Genomic DNA, 17982 nt, shown 5'->3' with positions numbered 1-17982 from the left:
GAAAGAAATATGAGATAAGAGAAATAATATGTACATCTGAATGCCTCTTAAGGCGGATGACATGCATGCTTTCTTTTAAAAAAAAACATTTTTCATACATATCTATATATATATATATATAATGCCGTACCCGGCCATATAGGCTCGGAGTTATTCGTACCCAGCCATAATAGGCTCGATGGTATACTTACCCAACTGTAGTGGTGTGCGCAATAGGTGTCGTACCCGGACGACTATCGGTGTCAGAAAATAGCTACTTATATATATATATATAAGAATGCATGAGAGCCAAGGAAACGTTATGACTCTATCGGAGTGACGTAGGTCGGTAACCTCCGATTATCATTATGGAACTATCATCATCAGCGTATCTCACCTTGAAGGAACAATAACCATAAGATGAGATTAACAACAATAAACAAGATCAATAACTATAAGACAAGATCAATAATCATGAGACAAGAATCCATAATATCATAATAACATCAAGTGACATGAGCTTCCAGTATTTCTCGGAATATAATCACTTTGGACATCATTTGTATAAGTTTTGTATCAATATGACCATGCCTTAAGAAAGAAAGGGACAGCCTTAACATACCACGTCATCTACTTAACCACTCGACGTCTATCTTCCCGACCTCGCAAATCTACATTCAAGATGATTCATACTTTGGTTAAGTCATGGAAACTCTCATAAGGTCAAACCAAATTAATTGGTAAGCTAATGAAAATCAGACAACATTTCCATTGTATCATCCACTTCCACCAACTCCAAAATAACTTCCATACCCACAATAAAATTTCAACACAACACCTTATAACCTTTTCTCCAATTTCTTTTCCTCAAATCTTAGCATAATTACCAAATAAACTCATAAGCATGAAACTAAGATGAAATCTTACCTCAAAATTCAAGAACACTTCAATTCCAAAGTCACTTCATCTTACAATACCCTCCAAAGCTTTGACAAGAAGAAGAGACAAGTTTAAACCTCACTTGAAACCCTCACTACTTTAATCTTCACTTTGATCTTTGATTTAGACTTGGAGAAGTGTTTGAATATGTTTGGAGAGGTCTATAGAGCTTTCTTGAACTTGGGGTTATGTTTAAAATGATTAAAATGAAGAGGGATCGTCATACTTAAAATCAGAAAAATTCCACCGACATTGGAAAATACTGGCTGTATAACATTATACGGCCAACTTTCTGGCCGTATAACATTATACGGTCTGTATAGTTGGTCGTATAATACCACCTCAAATTTTTGCTGCTCTGTAAATTTTTAGAATCCTTAAATACGGACCATATTCCAATTTTACGGCCCATATCCTATATTTTCCAGAAACAACTTCTGATGAACCTTTCCGCTTCGATTCACTTATTCTCCAATCCTTCCATAACTTACCAAACATGAACTTAAACACTTATAAGCATAAGGTAAGCCTATCCAACCTCATATACCTTCGAAGACAAATCCCGGTGTCCAAAACTAAGATAACTTACATATGACGATTCTAAATGTATAGAACCACAAGGTATAACATTCCACTCAAGAGATGAAAGGTAAAATAATTTTTTACCTAAAACTTCTTCATTAATATGTGATATATTTTCTTGATTATAAAATTTTATTAAATTCTCGAAATAGAGGGGGCAATGTAAGGAGAAAAATACTCATCATGAAAAATGTGATTTCTGCATCTTTGGGAATGCTTTAACAAGAGTGTTACAAGTGCATCTATCATAAGTATTAGAATAATTCACATGTTATTATTTTCATATGATTTGATGATTTTTGGTGCGAACATAGATGTTATCAAAGAATCTATAAAAATAAAAATAAACTTGTTGAGTTGCCCTTTTGACCAACACATGGTATGTTTAAATTCAGATATCTATAGAGGATATGCTCGAGGGTCAGAACAAATCTAGATCCACCACTCCGTTTGAATTTCTTATAGTTAAATTTAACACACACAAAAAAAAAAAAAAAAAAAGAGTATGTGAAGTATGCCCTTGTTCATTCAAATCATCATTCTCCCTCCAAGCTAGAAGAATTAGTCAGGGAGAGTTTTGATTACTTCACATTGTAACAGGATAAAACCAAACTAATTAAAACAAGTAGGAGTAATAAAAGTCCATTCTTATTAAAGAATTTGAAGAGTAGACAAACTTGAACAACATTTCCATGTTCCAAATAAGTTAGCCTAGACAATTAATGAATATCTAGTCAATGGTGAAGTGACGAGAAAATATTATCTAATATCTCAAAAAGAATTATTTTGTGCAAGACAATTATTTTCACTCCTTCAATAGACCACCATTATTTCTCATTCAATTCTTTGAACGTTTAATTTGACCAAATGCAACAGAATAATATCCACTGTTAATTGTCTGTAATATTCTTAATTGTCTTTTGCCTTTACTCCTTATTGGCATTTAAATGATTTTGTCTGTTGGATATATTTTTTCGTTGGACTACTACTATATATTGGGAAGTCTTCTTCTACACAAGGATAGTGATAAAAAGAACCATATTCCTTCTTCTTCTCATTTTCTTTTGCTGGGTTTTCTACTTTATAAAATCTTTGTTAGATTCTGGCTCCTAGTTTTGTATAAAAGAGTTTGTTGAATCCTAGGGGATACACCCATACCGGGTGAAATATCCTTAAGGACAATGTCTTAATTGGCATGCCTCAAGCTTTCAAGAATTTCCTGCAAGGTTCGTGATCAAGTATTTTCCGTAAGATTTCCAACAATCTTAAGGATATTTCTCAACTATGTTCTTACGGGGAATATCAATTACGAACGGACGGTAACATCTTTCACTTAACATGTTTTTGTGTAACATATATCTAAGTACTAGGTATGCTTAATTGAACTAATATATCCTCAATATTAATTATTTCATGCCTATTCTCGTGAGAATATAACAGGTGGATAAACTTTAGCCTCAAGATGATACATATAATCTCCTTCTAATTTTAGTAGTGTCCGGGGTTGTACGTTATTTACTGATGTGGATTTACATAGCAGTTTATTATTTGAGTTTGGGAATTGTTAAAGTCACGCAGAAAAAAGAATAAGAAGAAGATTACGGTTTTTTTTTTATCTGTTTAGCGATACAAGAAAGTATTCTTTAAATTAACCTTTGATTATCATATATAACTGTTAGACAACATTTCTGTATACTTTCACTATGATTTTGATAGTCAAGCATAATTAAAATTGAATTAGAAATGAGTTACAAGAATGGGTAAGAAAGTGATTCATTCTTGGACCAAAATGTGTAGTTTTAAGGGGTGACTTAGCCGTTCTTTTTTACAAAGGTATATATATTTTGTTTCCATGTAATTATCAGTTATGGCTAATTCAAGATGATTATTATTTTGGGGGTAGCAAATCAAGTCATTATACCCATACATGTTGAGAAGATTCAAGAAATGATAATCCCGCTAAGTAAAAGTAAATTTGATTAAGCGGGTGATATAATTATTGTGGTCATTTCGCACGCGAATTTTGTGGCTAATGTGAGACACTGGGCGTTGGATGACTTTGGTCCTACTAATTTGTGCTAATAAATAATTTTGTGTTTTACACCCAAGTTGAAGAAGAAGAATTATTTAATTATTTATCTTGGTGATTCAAGAACCTGAGTAGTCCCTGAAAAGAAAAAGTTCTTCTTAAACTCACATTTGAAAAAAAAAATGGAGTGAAAGTTTTATTTGAGTATGATAAGGTTGTGTCAACTAAAATAATATTTTTGTGAGCAATATTGTAACCATAATTTATTTGTGTTTACTATGTTTTTAATTTAAATGACAAAAATATAAGTAATATTGATACTTACTTTTCTCATATTTCTTTCTTAAAATATTTGTTGATGATGACATTGTGTGAATAAATTTTACATAATTATGTGGGTGAAGTTATATTATTAGATTGTTATTTATAAGATGAAATATTTTTATGAGTCATGAAAATATTATCTCCATACCTTAAAATTTTTTAAATTGTGGGGGTCATGGTATCTTATTAGAGTTATGTTGAGAGAGTTGTTTTAAAAAAGTGATAATATTTTATGTGATCTTATTGTTCAAAATGTTTTTGAAAATAAAGTTTTGGAAAGAAGCCATCGATGATGAGATCAATTCTAATTTTGAAAAAATAATATTTGAGAGGTATCATGAATTATGTATTAAATGAATTTTTCGTTGTATTAGAGAGATACAATGATGATAACTGGATCTTTGATTCAGATGAGACAAATTCAATAGAAACTATGTGTTCACCTTTTGTGGGGGTGAAATAACATATAAATCAGTCAAGGAAAGCATAGTTACTATATAGATAATGATATTTGAATTGAGGCTTTGGAGTTGGCTGGTTATAATGCTGAATGGTTTAGAAACTAATTAACGAGTATTCAAATTGAAGCAAAATCAACTTTGTTTGAGACATATTGTGATAAGAGCAGCTGCTGTGAGATGTGATAATTTCTATATTTATGTGAAGTCTCAGGTGAATTTTGCCGATTCACAAGACTAAAAGAAACATCGAGGGGAATGAGACTTTTGTCATTCAAGAAGATTAACAATGATGATAACCCATGTGATTGGAGATCCCATGAATTAGGTTCATATGGGTAATAACAAGTCATTAATTGATCAAAAGTGCACTATTAAATTATGCCTCTTCCTATGGTGTATGAATATAGTGCAAAACTGCAAGGCAAAGTGAGGTTAAGTTATAAACTCTTAATCCATTATCATATCCTTTATAGGCGGTGTACTGCTCTGCAGAATACACTTGATGGGTGGACCTATATGAGTGTGAAGTGGTGCCGCTCCTATGAAATTGTGACTGATTTCTAGAGCACTCATGAATACCAGGACACACGCATGACCTCTTAGGACAAAACCGCGAGAACGGCAAAGATTGTGCGAGTATAATGTGATAGAATAAGAACCTGGGCTTACAAAAGAGTTCTTGGTTCATAGAAGTTTCAAACTTCACCAATTATTCTGTAAGTTTAATCTTATTTTATCTAGGTCTGGTTCATAGTCTACGCGACATCAGATTCGACGCATTGTACTCATATGTGCAAACTCAAAGAAAGCTTCTTGTTTTATTCTATTTCTTAATATTCTTTTTGAGATATGTGGGGGATTGTTGAGAAAATATTATCTAATATCTCAAAAAGAATTATTTTGTGCAAGGCAATTATTTTCACTCCTTCAATAGACCACCAGTATTTCTCATTCAATTCTTTGAACGTTTAATTTGACCAAATGTAACAGAAGAGTATCCACTATTAATTGCCTTTAATATTCTTAATTGTCTTTTGCCTTTACTCCTTGTTGGCATTTAAATGATTTTGTCTGTGGGATATATTTTCCCGTTGGACTACTACTATACATATTGGGAAGTCTTCTTCCACACAAGGACGGTGATAAAAAGAACCATATTCCTTCTTCTTCTCATTTTCTTTTGCTGAGTTTTCTACTTTGTGAAATCGTTGTTAGATTCTGGCTCCTAATTTTATACTAGAAGAGCTTATTGAATTCTGGGGGTTACACTCATACCGGGTGAAATATCCTTAAGGACAGTGTCTTAATTGACATGCCTCAAGCTTTCAAGAATTTCCTGCAAGGTTCGTGATCAAGTATTTTCCGACAAAGTTCGTGATCAAATATTTTCCATAAGATTTCCAACAGGAAGTTGGTCACAAGAACTTTTAGCTTTTATCAATTGTATAAAACTGTTGAAAATTCTCAAATGATTGATCGGACTCAGATTTTATTGGTAATATTCTTGCTATAATTATAACTAGGGGTGTACAAAGTAAACCGACAAACCGCACCAAACCGATAAATCGAGTCAAACCGAAAAAAAACCCGACTAGTGGTTTGGTTTGACTTGGTTTGGTGTTGGAAAAAAAAATCCGACCATAATTAGTTTGGTTTGGTTTTAACTAAAAAAAGTCAAACCGAATCAAACCAATCCGACATTACATGTATTCAATTTTTAAGATATTTTATACATAAAAATATTTATTTGTAAAGTAATTTATAAATATTTCTTAAATTTTTTCATATTTTTTTATCTATTATCATATTATTCAAGCTTGAACTTAGAATTTTGAATGTCAATAAGTTTTATATCCTATGAATGTTAGTAACTCAAATAAAGTCCAAACCATAACCAACTCAACTCTAATCTTAACAAAAGAAATTCATTTTACCACTAAGAATGACAATAATGTTGGATATCTATTCTTTAGTTTTGCATAATTGATTTAGAGAGTAAAAATACATAACTTAAGTTTTTTTTTTCTTTGTCATGTAATTAATACTTATTTTAGCATGACTTAGTATTTTTAGATTATGGTCATTTTCTTTTATGGCTTGTTAATTAGCAATATTTATTTTAACCAATTATATTAGCTTTTATTGAATATTTTAATACAATATCATTACTCTTCTCATATTTTGTGTTATTTTCTTAAGAAACACCTTAATTATATAATTATATCTTACTAGGACTAAAGAAATATTTGAAGTAAAAATTATATGTTTTGTATCAAGACTATTCCGGAAAAAAACCCGAAAAACCTGAGAAAATCGAAAACCCCAGAAAACCGAACAACCCGAGAAAACCCGAGGTTAAAAAACCCGAATTTTATTGGTTTGGTTTGGTGTATAAATTTTAAAACCCGACGCAATTGATTTGGTTTGGTGTTTAAAAAATCCGAACCAACCCGATCCATGTACACCCCTAATTATAACCATAAGCATTCACGTTGCCCGTTGAACAATAGACCTTATTGCATCTACAGACTTCAGGTTAAGAAATAGGAGATTGGCCTTTCATGTTACCCTCTCCTTTTGAGAATGATAGAGGGGTGGATCAATTATCCATCGAGTATTGAACTGTTTGCCAATAGGTCTAGCACTATCATAAAAAAATAGTATTACCTTTTTTTTTCCTTTAATTTTGTAAAGAACAATTATAATAAAGTGCAGTGGTTCATCTATTAAATGTTCAAATGATTTACAACAACTAGCCACTGGATCCTGGCTTGATGGCCTTGCACGCTAATTCATCTTATGTAGTTTATTAGGAAAGCACATGAGTGCAGCTTCCACCCTAAACAACGCAAAATTCAAGTTACTTGATAGAGAAACAATTACGTTGACTTTAACCTTTATTTATTGTTGAAGTATGAGCTCTTTATTAAGTTCATAGTGATTCAATTGACTTCATCGCCATCACTTTTCCCGTAAAATGCTTCAAACAAGCTGTAACCATTTTCCCCGTAAAATGCAAATGCTCTTCCTCATTTTTTTCTTCCTAATCAGCCAGTCTTTCCAAGAAAATTTACAATTTTCAAGCGCGGAACAGTCCGTATTGCTAAAATTGAAACAACACTGGAGCGGTTCGGAGTTTCTCCAATCATGGAATTTAAATTCTTCAGCATGCAATTGGTCAGGAGTTTCTTGCATTGATGACAAGGTAGTGACAGAGCTACATCTTGGAGGAAAGAAAATTACCGGAACAATTCCATCAATAATATGTCAACTCAACAACCTTACTTTCATTGATCTCTCCAACAACAACATTTCAGGAACTATACCAGTAAGCCTGAAAGATTGCTCAATGCTACAACATTTGGACTTGTCCAATAATTCTTTGAGAGACCGGATTCCAGGTGAGTTGTTCGGGAAGGAACAATTACTCTATTTGTATCTTAATGGTAACATGTTGTCTGGTGAGATGCCAAAGCAAATATCAGAATCCGAACTAAAATATCTTTATCTCTCTGAGAACTACCTGAACGGTTCGATACCAAAAGATATTGGGAACTTGAAAAATCTTGTGAAATTGGACCTGTCACATAATTCTCTAAGTGGTTCAATTACAAATCAGTTGTTTCAGTTGCATCATTTGCGACACCTGTCACTAAGTTCCAATTACTTGTCCGGTGTGATACCTAATGAAATGGACTTGTTTAGTTTGTATGACATGGATCTTTCTCATAACCAATTGACTGGTTCTATACCAAAGGGATTTTGGGATTTACCTGGATTGCATGCTCTTGATTTGTCTTATAATCAATTATCAGGAGACATTTCGGAAAATATAGAACATCTTAGGCCTAGAAATACTTTAAGGCTTTGTTCCAACAAATTCTCAGGGAGAATTTCTGCTGAATTTGTTAAGCTAACACATGAAGAGAATTGCTTTGACGAGTCGAATCTTTGTACTACATCCAAGAACTTATCTATCTCTGGCCTACCAAGCTGCTCCGCTGGTGGTGAGGTTGGAAATATTTCGAGATCAAAACACTTGATTATTATAATTCCTGTTGTAGGTGTTGTAATAGCTATACAGCTAATATGGATCTTTTACATGGTCAGAAAGCATTGGGGGAAAAAAGAGTGCATATATATGCAATTAGCATGGATCTTTTCGTTGATCAGAAAGCGTAGTTCAAAAACAAAGAAGCAGAATGTCAAAGATGACTTGAAGTTTATTTCATTTCAAAAGTTGAAGGTGACTATGGAAGATATTTTGTCTAGCTTGAAAGACGAAAACATAATAGGTAATGGAGGATCAGGTAAGGTCTATCGAGTTGTGATTGACCAAACAGGCAATACTTATGCTGTTAAAAGCATAGGGCATGGACAAAAAACAGGTGGAAGACCCCAAAAGGAGTTCCTGGCAGAAGTTAGAATACTTGGTAGCATTCGACACAACAACATTGTCAAGCTCATGTGTTGCATATCAAGTGCAGATAGAAAGCTTCTAGTCTATGAATACTTTGAAAAACAAAGCCTGGACAAGTGGCTTCACAGAAAGAAACGAGCAGTATCATCTAGTCAAAGTAGTACCCCGGCCCTGGATTGGCGAAAGAGATTAAATATAGCCATCGGTGCAGCTGAAGGACTCTGCTATATGCACCATCATTGCCCTCGACCCATCATTCATAGAGACATAAAGTCCAGCAATATCCTTCTGGACTCCGAATTCAATGCAAAAATAGCAGATTTTGGACTAGCAAAAATACTAGCCAGGCGGGATGATGATCCTGAGACGGCTTCTCCTATTGCTGGAACATTTGGTTACATTGCACCAGGTATATTAATTACAGTTCAACCGTCTAGTTTCACCTCTTGAATTTTTCAAAGAAATTTGTCCAATTCTAATATATTAAATTTTAATTTTTGGCCCTAACAGAGTATGCCTCAACATTCAAAGTGAATGTAAAGACTGATATATATAGCTATGGAGTGGTGCTTTTAGAATTGACAACAGGGAGAGAAGCCATTATCCGGGATGAGCAAATCAATCTAGCACAATGGGCTCTACAGAGTTACAGAGAGGGGAATTCCATTCTCGAGGCCCTTGATGAAGAAGTCATGGAAATAAGTAATTTGGAACAAATGAGAAGTGTTTTTAAACTAGGAGTGATGTGTACTGGAGCATCACCATCTGGTAGGCCATCAATGAAAGAGGTTTGCGATGTTCTCCAAAGCTGTTGAGACCCCAATTTTTGAGGGAGTAGCATGTGTAGTTCTTATATTGACAAACATAGTTGTAATTTGTAAACAAAATAGGATGCAAAAGCCATGTTGGTAACTATATATATCTTCCAGCTTTATGCACTCTTGACAGTCCTATGCTTTGTAAACTTCACTGATATACTAACGGAACAGTACATTTGTATCAGACAGATCAATATATAGCTCCCTCAGCTACATAATTGAAATTAAAGCTAGTGAGACAAACTTCACTGAATTCAGTGATGCATTTTTTGATAGGAGCACAGACAATTTTGGGAACCTATATCATCAGCTAGGCAAGGAGGTAGAATTGTCCCATTTTTGTACCACTTTTTCCTCTCTTGCATTAGATCTTTGAAGAAACTGTCTATGGTTTTTCTTGTATCGCCTCTCCTGGCATAATCACAACATGCGCCATGCCTCTTAAGTAACAAAGTTGCCAACAACAAATAAGTTTATGGTCACAAGGCCGTTCAAAAACGACGGTAATGCTAAACTCATTGAGCATAGCGCTAACTCCTGCTTTAAGCAATCTATCTTTCAAATATCGGGCATTTTCGATGCACATTTTGGAATCTTGTTGCAATCTGGCATGGCCTTTGGTGCTTAAACTGTACCACAAGTAGATGTTAGTTTAATATTCCTTTGAGAGTGACATACTTTCTTACTACAATTCATCAAATTAGACGGGCAATCAGCATTCTCATAGTTTACCATGTCAGATGTATATTTGGTCCAAGATAGTATTGTTTCTGATGCAAGTGCAGATCAATTTATCCACAAGGTGTGCAATTCAAAACTTGGATTTCTTTTCTATGATTTCATCATTTAGAATTATGTTGGGCAGCCTAGTAATCATCATATCTCATATTATATTAAAAGTAGGAAGAATCTAAGGCCAAAATTGAATTACCAAAATGCCCTTAAAAAATTGAAAGACCATTTTATCCTTTCATTGAAATTTATACGTATACATATTTTGGTACTAAAACGTAAATGTGCCTTTCAATAAATGATAAAGTAAATAGTAAAATGTAAAAGATGAATCCATCCATTGCGTACGTGGGAACATGTTCCAAAAGGTCATGCTTTTATTGTTCAAATACCAGAAGGTATACAATTCTTTTCATCTTCCACTATCTATTGCAAATCAGCGTTTTCTATCACCCTCCTTTCATTATTTTATTTCCAGTTTTATTATTTTGATGTACTAACATGTCAAGTTTGGACAATATTTCGGGATACAAAAAACTCAAAGGTGGATTAAACATTTGTGACCGAATTAGTAGAAGAAAGATTAAGTAATCGTCCTTTTAATATTGCAACGTACTGATTATCGGATGCCTTGTTCCTTTTCCTCATTTTTTTCTATTTATATGTGCTAATATAACAATGAATGACTCAATAATTACTACTCCACTTAAATTGTCTTTATTACACATTCAATTCTTCTATTTACGTGTTATACACTAAAAACACTCGAGAGTCATTTATGAATTGCATTCTTTTAACTACACCTTCGTCCCTTACTCTTCTTTCTCCATCTTTTTATCAGTTTAGAAAGTCAAGAAATCCCCATCAGTAATTCTCTGAAATTCTGAATAATTCCACCTTAAATGATATTGTAACAAAAAAAAAAATCCACTTTAAATTCAGAATTTGAAGCAACTACAACCTGTCGTTTCCTAATCAAAAAACCCAAAGGTCATATCATGAATTTTACCACATACTATTTGCAAGTCTATGAAAAAGCAAATCCAACAGGACTTGGAAGCTAATGGGAGATCCGTACATGTTACCTTCTTTGATCTATGTAATTCGAGTTTTCAGCAGGTTGGTTGTACAATTACTTACCTACTTCTATAGATGGTTAAATTTTTTTAGCAGGTTCGTTGTACATTGTTATTTAATTTTTTTTATAAAGCTAACACCATCTTACATAAACAAAATGCTAACTTTCTACACAAGGCTCTGGCATCTCACCGCAATAAGATTAGTGAAATATTTTATCATATGTTCCATCAGGTATTTCAAAATTCCTAATATTTCACCACTTTTTATTGGATAATCTTTAACAAATTGTGTTTACGTGTATCAAATTGGTATTCTCAATACAGAGAATCCTACAAATATTATCATCCCAAGCAAAATTCTCAAAATCGTGAATGCTCCGAGAATAGTTCCAGGTATCTTTCTTGAAACATTCATACATATAATACTTCCTATTCAATATTTTACTGTTAATCAAGTGATTTATGACATCAATGGGTTAGTAGTATGCATGACGAGATAGTTAAGATTTTGTACTATGATTGAATACTTACATTGGCTATTTTGTGTGATGTAGATCTACTAAGAATTCTGGTGAGTACATATCTCATCTTAGTGTGAGGGAAAACAAACTGTATTGTAGATAGCAACTACAGTATTTTAAAGAGTTTGTTTTGGTTCCTTAGGATATCTTATTCTTGTGTAATATCTTATTCTTCATTTCATACTATACTGTCGTTAATTTCCTTTCAATCCTGCTTTGATTACTTATTTTGAGCCGAGGGTATATTGGAAACAGCCTCTCTACCCAAAAGGTAGGGGTAGGGTCTAGGTACATCCTACCCTCCTAGATCCCACTTGTAGGATTACACTAGGCATCTTCTTGTTGTATATTTCAAAAAATTGTACTAATTGACATGAAATACACGAGCGACGCACGTGTCCAGACTCTAGTATATTAAAATTGTGGGGCATTTATTTAGTAAACTAATGATTTACAACACGTGTGGCAGGCTAGCTAGACTTCAAAATATGACAACTTGTCAAGGATTCTGGATTGCCAGTCTGTTATATAACTTCCTTCTTGTGTTGTTTATTAGGAAAGAACTGAGCAACTTCCACTCTGACGAAGATAAATTTACTTGAAAGAGAAATAGGTTGACTTAAAATGACTTTACTGGCCAAAGAGGAAGGTCTGAGTGCAGCTTAGAATTTCTTCAATGAGAAAGTAATTGCTCTTCACTAGCACATGGCAAATTTGAGATTCTCTAAGAGCCTAGCTTGTGGCATGCTTGTCCTAAATCAAGAGAAACCAACGAAACTAACAGTTGACTTGGTTCTGTTTATCCTTTATACTTGGATCTTTGTCAAATTCATCGTGACTTGATTGACTTCACTTTCAAATGAAAAGAAGCACAAGTGGATGTATCAATATGCTCAAAGAAAGCTCTTGCCACTTTTTCCTTAAAATGCAAATCTTCTTCCTTATGTTTTTCATCTTAATTAGCCTGTCTTTCCAAGAAATTTTACAATTTCCAAGCACGGAACAGTCCATCTTACTAAGCTTGAAACAGCACTGAAGCGATTCGAAGTTCCTCCAGTCATGGGATTTGAAATTTTCGCCATGTGGTTGGTCTGGACTGACATGCATCTATGGCATTAGCATCGTGAAGCTAGATCTTGGAGAAAAGAGGATTACTGGAACAATTCCATCAACAATATGCCAACTCAAGAACCTTACCGTGATTGATCTCTCCAACAACAACATATCTGGGGCCATACCAGCTAGCCTGAGGGACTGCTCAAAGCTACAACATTTGGACCTGTCCAACAATTCTTTGACAGGCCGAATTCCAGGTGAATTGAGTGGCTTAAATTTTTTTTTTTTTAGTCAATTTGCATCTCAATTGGTAACATCATGTCTGGTGAGTTCAGCAGGGGCAGAGCCAGAGACCAAGGTAGGGGTTCGGTTGAACCCAATAACTTTGGTTCAAACTGTGTATTTATCTTAAGAAATCCATTTAGTATGTAGAAATTATTAATTTAGAACCCAGTAACTTAAAAGGCCTAGAATTCTCCGGATTCAATTTTTAGCATCCCAACTGAACTTTTTCAATCTTTCTGAGAACAACTTGAACACTCCATTCCAAAAGATATTGGGAACTTGCACAATTTTTTCAATTTGAGCCTGTCAAATAAAATTTCTTAACTGGTTTCAATTTACAGGTCACTTGTTCCAATTGCAGTATTTGCATCACTTGTCACTAAGTCACAACCACTTGTCGGGTGCGATACCTGATGCAATAAACTTGTTTAGTTTGTCTGATATGGACCTTTCTCATAACCAATTGAGTGGATCTATACCGAAGGGACTTGGTGATTTACCTAGATTGTATGTTTTGGATTTATCTCATAATCAGTTATCAGGAAACATTTCGGAGAATTTAGATCATCTTAGGCGGCGTATAAAGACCCTTAGGCTTTGCTCCAACAAATTCAAAGGGAGAAGCTCTGTTGAATTTTTGAGGCTAACATTTGAACAGAATTGCTTTGATGAATCCAACCTTTGTTCCAATAACTCTTTCCCTGGCTTACCGAGCTGTTCTTCTGGTGATAAGGTTCTAAAATTTATGAGAGAAAAACACTTCATTATCATAATTCCTGCTGTGGGTGTTGGACTAGCTATACAGTTAGTATGGATCTTTTATATAGTCAGAAAGCATTGCTTGAAAACGAAGAAGCAAAATTCCAAAGAGGACTTGAGGTTCATTACATTTCACAAGCTTAAGATAACTAAGGAGGACATTTTATCTAGCTTGAAAGACGAAAATGTAATTGGACATGGAGGATCAGGGAAGGTCTATCGGATGGCGATCAATCAAACTGGAGACACCTTTGCTGTCAAAAGCATAGGGCATGACAAAAGATTAGGTGAAAAATTCCCAAAGGATTTTCTGGCAGAAGTTCGAATACTTGGTCGCATTCGACACAGAAACATTGTCAAGCTCTTTTGCTGCATCTCTAGCACAGACAAAAACCTTCTAGTCTATGAATACTTTGAGAAACAAAGCCTGGACAAATGGCTACGAAGAAAGAAAAGAGCAGTATCCCCAGGTCAAAGTAGCATCCCATCCCTGGATTGGCAAAAGAGATTAAATATAGCCATTGGTGCAGCTCAAGGGCTCTGCTACATGCACCAAGATTGCATTCGACCCATCATTCATAGAGACATTAAGTCATGCAATATCCTTCTGGACTCAGAATTCAATGCAAAAATAGCAGATTTTGGACTAGCCAAAATACTAGCCAGGCAGGATGATGATCCTGAAACAGCTTCTGCTGTTGCTGGAACTTTTGGTTACATTGCCCCAGGTACATGTCATTCAAATTTGTATTTTCACCTCTTGAACATTTCATCCAGATTTTTTTTCATATTCTAATTACATTAAATTTTAATGTGTGACAGAGTATGCCTCGACATTCAAAGTGAATGTGAAGACAGATATCTATAGCTTTAGAGTGGTGCTATTAGAACTGACAACGGGGAGAGAACCCATTATCCGGGATGAGCAAATGAATCTAGCACAATGGGCTCAAAAGCGTTACAGAGAGGGAAATTCTATCGCGGGTGCTCTTGATGAAGAAATCATGGAAGCAAGTAATTTGGAACAAATGACATGTGTTTTTAAATTAGGACTGATGTGCACTGTAGCATCACCATCTGGTAGGCCATCAATGAAGGAGGTTTGCTACATTCTTCAAAGCTGCAGAGACCCCACTCTTTGAGGGGGTAGTCTTACATCAACAAACATAGTTGTAATTTGCAAATATAAAATACAATCAGAAATCCATAATGATAACAATATCTTACAGAGATTTATACTATCAGTCCTGTGCTTTATACCCAACTTGTTTGGGATAGAGGCATAGTTATTATAGCTTTTGTTGTTCTATCAGTCCTATGCTTTCCGGGTATTCAACTTCACTGATATACTAATAGAACTGTCAATTTAGTTGGACTGACCAAAAGCTCTCACATATCTAAAACTAGTGAATATGTCCGCGCTTCGCGCAGTAAAAAAAGACACGATAATAATTAAATTTTCAATAGTCTTTTCCTAATATTGAATATTAAAAATAATAAAAAGGTAGATTCATGTAAATAGATATTAAGAATATTTCAATGTGAATTTAACAATAGGACCGTGACACCAAATGGTAAGAAATTAGGATAAGATGAAAATTTATTTCCGTTTAAAAGTGAAACTAATAGGATGTAATATATAAATTTATATTTGAGTTATAAAATTTGGCATTATCAATCATTATTGTAGATGATAATATAAGCTTTACATTTAATAATATAGATTATAATGCGAAATTATATATATAGAACACCTCATTTAAAGGAAAAGATTTGTACCGCTTATAAATTTCAAGGTTCATTAATTAAAGAATTCCTGTTTAATAGATATATTTGAGATGTAACCTTGAAAATTACCTCATTCGGCACAACCCAACTTTTAATGAATTACTGAATTGTTTCTTTTCCAGCACTATCTGTGAAGGTTAATTCATAGCAACATGTAATCATATAACTTAGAAAGCAATCAATATTACATAGAGAGCAGGCGTATCATAAAATGTTTTCTCCTGTCGTGATGCAAAAAAAAAAAAAAAAAAAGTGTAATTTAATTGTGTGTTGTCAAATGGCAATATCACTTCTGCAAATAGGTGGTACAATTAAGCATAAAAGTTGCAAAGCAGATAGAAGATAATACCACGCCCCACATACCTTGTGTGTTTATTTGAAGTCTCTGTAGACTAACCTCCCTTTCCACAACTTCCTCTCGTTTTTCAATAACATATATTGCTAAAAATAAACGAATAGTAAATTAGAGCATACGAACACAAATTAGGGTATATACGCACAAGATTCACTGCAATCCTATATGGTGCATAAGAAATATTAAGAGGCATATATAAGAATTAATAATCAGCTTAATTGTGAGGAATGAATGCACATTAAATACAATTGTAAGTAGAGGTTACAAAAATGAAAAAACTGCTACACGATTCATTAGAAAAAAATGTTACGGAATATGAAATATCTGATTGCAAATGCTATCACTACTAAAAAACTGCTGAAAAACGACCTACTAAAACCGACCTCAGTGAGGTCGGAAAAAAAAGCGACCTCATGAGGTCGGTATAAGCATGCTTTTAATTTTATAATTTTTTTTCTTTAAAAGACCGACTTCAGTAAGTCGGTAATTTAATAATAAATTCCACAAAACACATTACTGACCTCAATAGGTCGCAAAGTTGTCATGCTAAACAATACCGACTACACGACGTCGGTAAATATTTTTTTTAAAATAAATGTATATTTAATTGGGCGACCTCATATGGTCGGAATGCATAATTAAAAAAAATCTAAAAACAATCAACGGAACCTTTGTGTGCTCTGTTTGAGTCTTTAGCAGTACTGTAGTATCATTGTAGTTTTGCTTTCCCTTCCATTTTCAGATTTTGAGAATAGGGTGCAAGTTCGAAATTGTACTTGGATATGCTTTGATAAAATAGTGTTATAGTGGTTTTACCATTTAAACAGTTGATTTTCATTGTTCAATTTCAGATTCAATTTCAACAATCACGGGCTGAGTTATGCAGCAATCTTCCACTTGGCATAGAGCCTACAGATGACCAATTTATGGAATTGTGGGCTACGACTGTTGGTGGCCCCACTAGGTTTGGCACAACTTATGGAATGGCAAATAGAGCATTTCATAAATTCCAGTCGTCCCTGCAAGGCATAGGTTCTTCCAATGATGCCAGTTCATCAGATAGAGCGAGTGTTATGGCTATGGAGCAGAAGATTCTTGAGCTATCTATGCAGTTACAGGCCTCGGAGGCAAGGGATAGGCGGAGGGACGAGCAGCTACAGGCTGCAGAGGATAGGGAGAGACGGAGGGATGAGCAATTTGTGGGTATGAAAGCTCAATTAGACTTATTACTTTCTTCGAGGGGAATTCCGCCTTGTCCTGATGACGCTCGTAGCTCCAAGCGTCGACCTCCCCATTCTCAATCTAGGGCACGACATCGAGAGGTTGGTCAAGAACTGGGACTTGTAGATGAGCCAAGTAGTGGTGATGATGATGGGGAGCACGTGTCAAACACAGAACGACATGGTTGAATTTTATGTATCTTACACACTTATAAAATTTTTGGTGGATTTGTAAAAATGTGAAAGTGTTTGGTGGATGTTTAGTTTGATGTTGTAGACTAACTTAGTGTAGACTAGTATAAGTATAATGTTTTGTGGATGTTTGTAAAGGTTGAAGTAGTTTAATGTATTTTGTGAATGTTGAATTACATTTTGATTCAACTTTGAAGTAGTTTCGAGCTGAATTTGATGTAGTGCGGTTTGTACCATGTTATTATATGTGCTTGTTGGCGGCTATTTGAGCTGGTTTTAGTTAAATATAGAACTGGTTTGCATTGTTGACAGTGGGCGGTGAAAAAGTAGCGAGCAATCGTCGCTAATTTTTCTACATATAAAACCGACCTCATGAGGTCGGTTATTTTAATTTCATTTTCCGTATTTTAAAGAAACCGACCTCGTGGTCGGTTGTGTTCATA

General features: G+C 34.3%; 3 protein-coding genes across 3 annotated transcripts; all 3 read left to right on the top strand.

The window, feature by feature from the left end:
- The first annotated feature begins 6797 nt into the window (after positions 1–6797).
- Positions 6798–9757, top strand: LOC132029681 (leucine-rich repeat receptor protein kinase EMS1-like). The gene is made up of 2 exons (XM_059418999.1): positions 6798–9143; positions 9245–9757. The coding sequence occupies exons 1-2, from the start codon at positions 7292–7294 to the stop codon at positions 9547–9549; spliced, it is 2157 nt and encodes a 718-aa protein (XP_059274982.1). The 5' UTR covers positions 6798–7291; the 3' UTR covers positions 9550–9757.
- A 1160-nt stretch (positions 9758–10917) lies between these two features.
- Positions 10918–12921, top strand: LOC132029685 (uncharacterized). The gene is made up of 4 exons (XM_059419004.1): positions 10918–11595; positions 11688–11756; positions 11918–11934; positions 12441–12921. Exons 1-4 carry the CDS (start codon positions 11348–11350, stop codon positions 12449–12451), a joined length of 345 nt encoding a protein of 114 aa, XP_059274987.1. The 5' UTR covers positions 10918–11347; the 3' UTR covers positions 12452–12921.
- Positions 12921–15369, top strand: LOC132029682 (LRR receptor-like serine/threonine-protein kinase RGI5; the record flags this gene model as incomplete). Its single annotated transcript, XM_059419000.1, has 3 exons — positions 12921–13197; positions 13567–14712; positions 14807–15369. Coding segments are annotated over 3 exons (1743 nt in total), but the record flags the coding sequence as incomplete, so codon positions are not given.
- Between the last annotated feature and the right edge of the window lie 2613 nt (positions 15370–17982).

This window comes from Lycium ferocissimum, chromosome 9 (assembly GCF_029784015.1).
Source record: "Lycium ferocissimum isolate CSIRO_LF1 chromosome 9, AGI_CSIRO_Lferr_CH_V1, whole genome shotgun sequence".
NCBI classification, from domain to species: Eukaryota; Viridiplantae; Streptophyta; class Magnoliopsida; order Solanales; family Solanaceae; genus Lycium; species Lycium ferocissimum.
This window is presented reverse-complemented; position numbering and strand designations above follow the sequence as displayed.